The 2,614-nt window shown below is 42.6% G+C and overlaps 1 protein-coding gene across 1 annotated transcript; it reads left to right on the top strand.

The window, feature by feature from the left end:
* The first annotated feature begins 318 nt into the window (after nucleotides 1-318).
* LOC136388773 (olfactory receptor 8U9-like) lies at nucleotides 319-1,257 on the top strand. Its single transcript, XM_066360577.1, has one exon. It carries the CDS (start codon nucleotides 319-321, stop codon nucleotides 1,255-1,257), a length of 939 nt encoding a protein of 312 aa, XP_066216674.1.
* The last annotated feature ends 1,357 nt before the right edge of the window (nucleotides 1,258-2,614 follow it).

Below are 2,614 nucleotides of genomic sequence, written 5' to 3'. Positions count from 1 at the left end.
TACCAATATTCATCCTCACAAGTGACAAAAATTTAAAATTTGATAAAACTAGATTTGTGACAAAATCAGTGTTCGTGGGTACAATGTTGTTGGTAGTATAATTTTATGTAGGTCAATTTGTTGGTCTCCATCAAAAGAGAAAATAAATGAGCTCAGACTTTTCTGAGCCAGTCTTAGACAGCCTTTAACCATAGGGAGTGTCAAGGCCAATTTTTGTCCTCTGGTTCTGAAACAAAAAGGTAAGAAGCTTTTATTTTTTTAAGTACCTAATCATTCTGAAGACATATTTTTTCTTTTTCCAACAAGAGAAAGAACAAAATGGCCAGAGGCAATCATACCTCAGTGACAGAATTTGTCCTCATGGGCTACACAGACCGTCCTGAGCTTCAGCTTCCTTTCTTTGTGGTGTTCCTGTCCATTTATCTCATCACCCTGGTGGGAAACCTTGGCCTGATCCTGCTCATCAAGGTGGATCCCAGGCTCCACACTCCCATGTACTATTTCCTCAGCCACCTGGCATTCATTGATGTTTGTTATTCATCCTCCATTGGGCCCAAGATGCTACAAAATTTATTGGTGAAGAAAACAAACATCTCCTTTTCCGGCTGTTTTGCCCAGCTCTACTTCTCTAGTGCCTTTGCCACTACCGAATGCTTCCTCTTGGCCACAATGGCCTATGACCGCTACATGGCTATCTGCAAACCCCTGATTTACACAGCCATTATGACTCAGCGGGTCTGCAAAGAGTTGGTGATAGGGGTCTATACCTATGGCTTCCTAAACTCTGTGATACAGACAATTCTGACTTTCCAGTTGTCTTTCTGTGACTCCAACGTCATCCATCATTTCTTCTGTGCTGACCCCCCTCTCCTTGCCCTCTCCTGCTCTGACACCCACAACAAAGAAAAGCAGCTCTTGATCTTCTCGGCAGTGAACCTCACTGGGTCCCTCTTGACAGTCCTTGCCTCCTACATTTGCATCCTCTTTTCCATCATAAAAATCCAGTCTTCCGAAGGCAAGTGCAAAGCATTTTCTACCTGTGCCTCCCACCTCACTGTGGTCATCATCTTCTATGGAACATTGTTTTTCATGTACCTGCGGCAGCCTAAGGCGAGGACTTCGTGGAAGTACAACAAAGTGGTCTCTGTGTTTTATAGTCTTATAATTCCCATGCTCAATCCCCTAATCTATAGCTTGAGGAACAAGGAAGTAAAGGACACCCTGAGAAAGATGATAGAGGGCAAAGAGTCACAGTGAGTGAGTTAGCAGAATATAGCGTTGGGAAAGTATGATAAATTCCTGTGGTATGACCGATCTGATTGAAATGTAGCAGGCCAGTTGCTATCCATTTGAGGATGCAAACAGTTAATCCAATTTGGATTTTTAATGACCAAAAATACTAAGCCACTCCCTTTTCATAGTAATAGTTAATCTAATCAATTATCCTGGACTAATCAGGGTTAAGCTAGACTGTTAAGATCTATGTCCTTCATATATTGAAGATGAAATGACTTACTACCAGTTAGGTAATAATATGACCTCTAATTTCAAAAAGATTTTAAAAAGCAACAGTTCTGTGTTAAACTATAAACGAATGAAGCTGGGTACAAAACAAACCCACACATGAATATCTATGTTGCTAGAAACATTTTTCAGCTTAAAACAGACTTCTAGTAACAAATCATTTGTTAGGCTTAAAAATATATTGCTCTAGATAGATGGTGGTAAGTTTTATAAAAACTTATTTTACCTAAGTGTGGTTGAAATATTGCATGCTTAAAACAAACAATAGGCCCTGGCCGGTTGGCTCAGTGGTAGAGCGTCGGCCTAGCGTGCAGAGGACCCGGGTTTGATTCCCGGCCAGGGCACACAGGAGAAGCACCCATTTGCTTCTCCACCCCTCCGCCGTGCTTTCCTCTCTGTCTCTCTCTTCCCCTCCTGCAGCCAAGGCTCCATTGGAGCAAAGATGGCCCGGGCACTGGGGATGGCTCTGTGGCCTCTGCCTCAGACGCTAGAGTGGCTCTGGTCGCAACATGGCGACGCCCAGGATGGGCAGAGCATCGCCCCCTGGTGGGCAGAGCGTCGCCCCATGGTGGGCGTGCCGGGTGGATCCCGGTCGGGCGCATGCGGGAGTCTGTCTGACTGTCTCTCCCTGTTTCCAGCTTCAGAAAAATAAAAAAAAATTAAAAAAAAAAAAACAATAGAAAAAGTAGTATTACAGCAATAAAAATAGATTTAACTATGAATCAATTAAATCTGAGGGGTTTTTTTATTGTTTTTTTAGAAAAGGAAGTTGAGTTGGAAGAGATAGAGAGGGTTTAGGGTACTTTCAGAGATGTTGAAAGTGGTCATTTATTCAACAGCCAAGGTTTAGTGTTTCTAGTCTCTGGAAAGTACAGCTACAGTGAGTTTTAGGGGCAGGGTGAGAGAGAGAGAAGAGTATACAGGAACTTAGAAAGGGAAAGAGAAGAACAAGAAAGGGACAGAGCTGAGAGCTCCCCGAGGCAACCTGTGGAGTCTGCATGTTTCTGAAAAGTGAAATAATTGTCTTAAATAATTTGGATGACCTAGAGAAATACTTTAGGTTTGCAACATGTTCTATGTGCTTTATTTC

This window comes from Saccopteryx leptura, chromosome 1 (genome assembly GCF_036850995.1).
Source record: "Saccopteryx leptura isolate mSacLep1 chromosome 1, mSacLep1_pri_phased_curated, whole genome shotgun sequence".
NCBI lineage: Eukaryota > Metazoa > Chordata > Mammalia > Chiroptera > Emballonuridae > Saccopteryx > Saccopteryx leptura.
The sequence above is the reverse complement of the archived record's forward strand: the minus strand, read 5'-3'. Positions and strand labels throughout refer to the sequence as shown.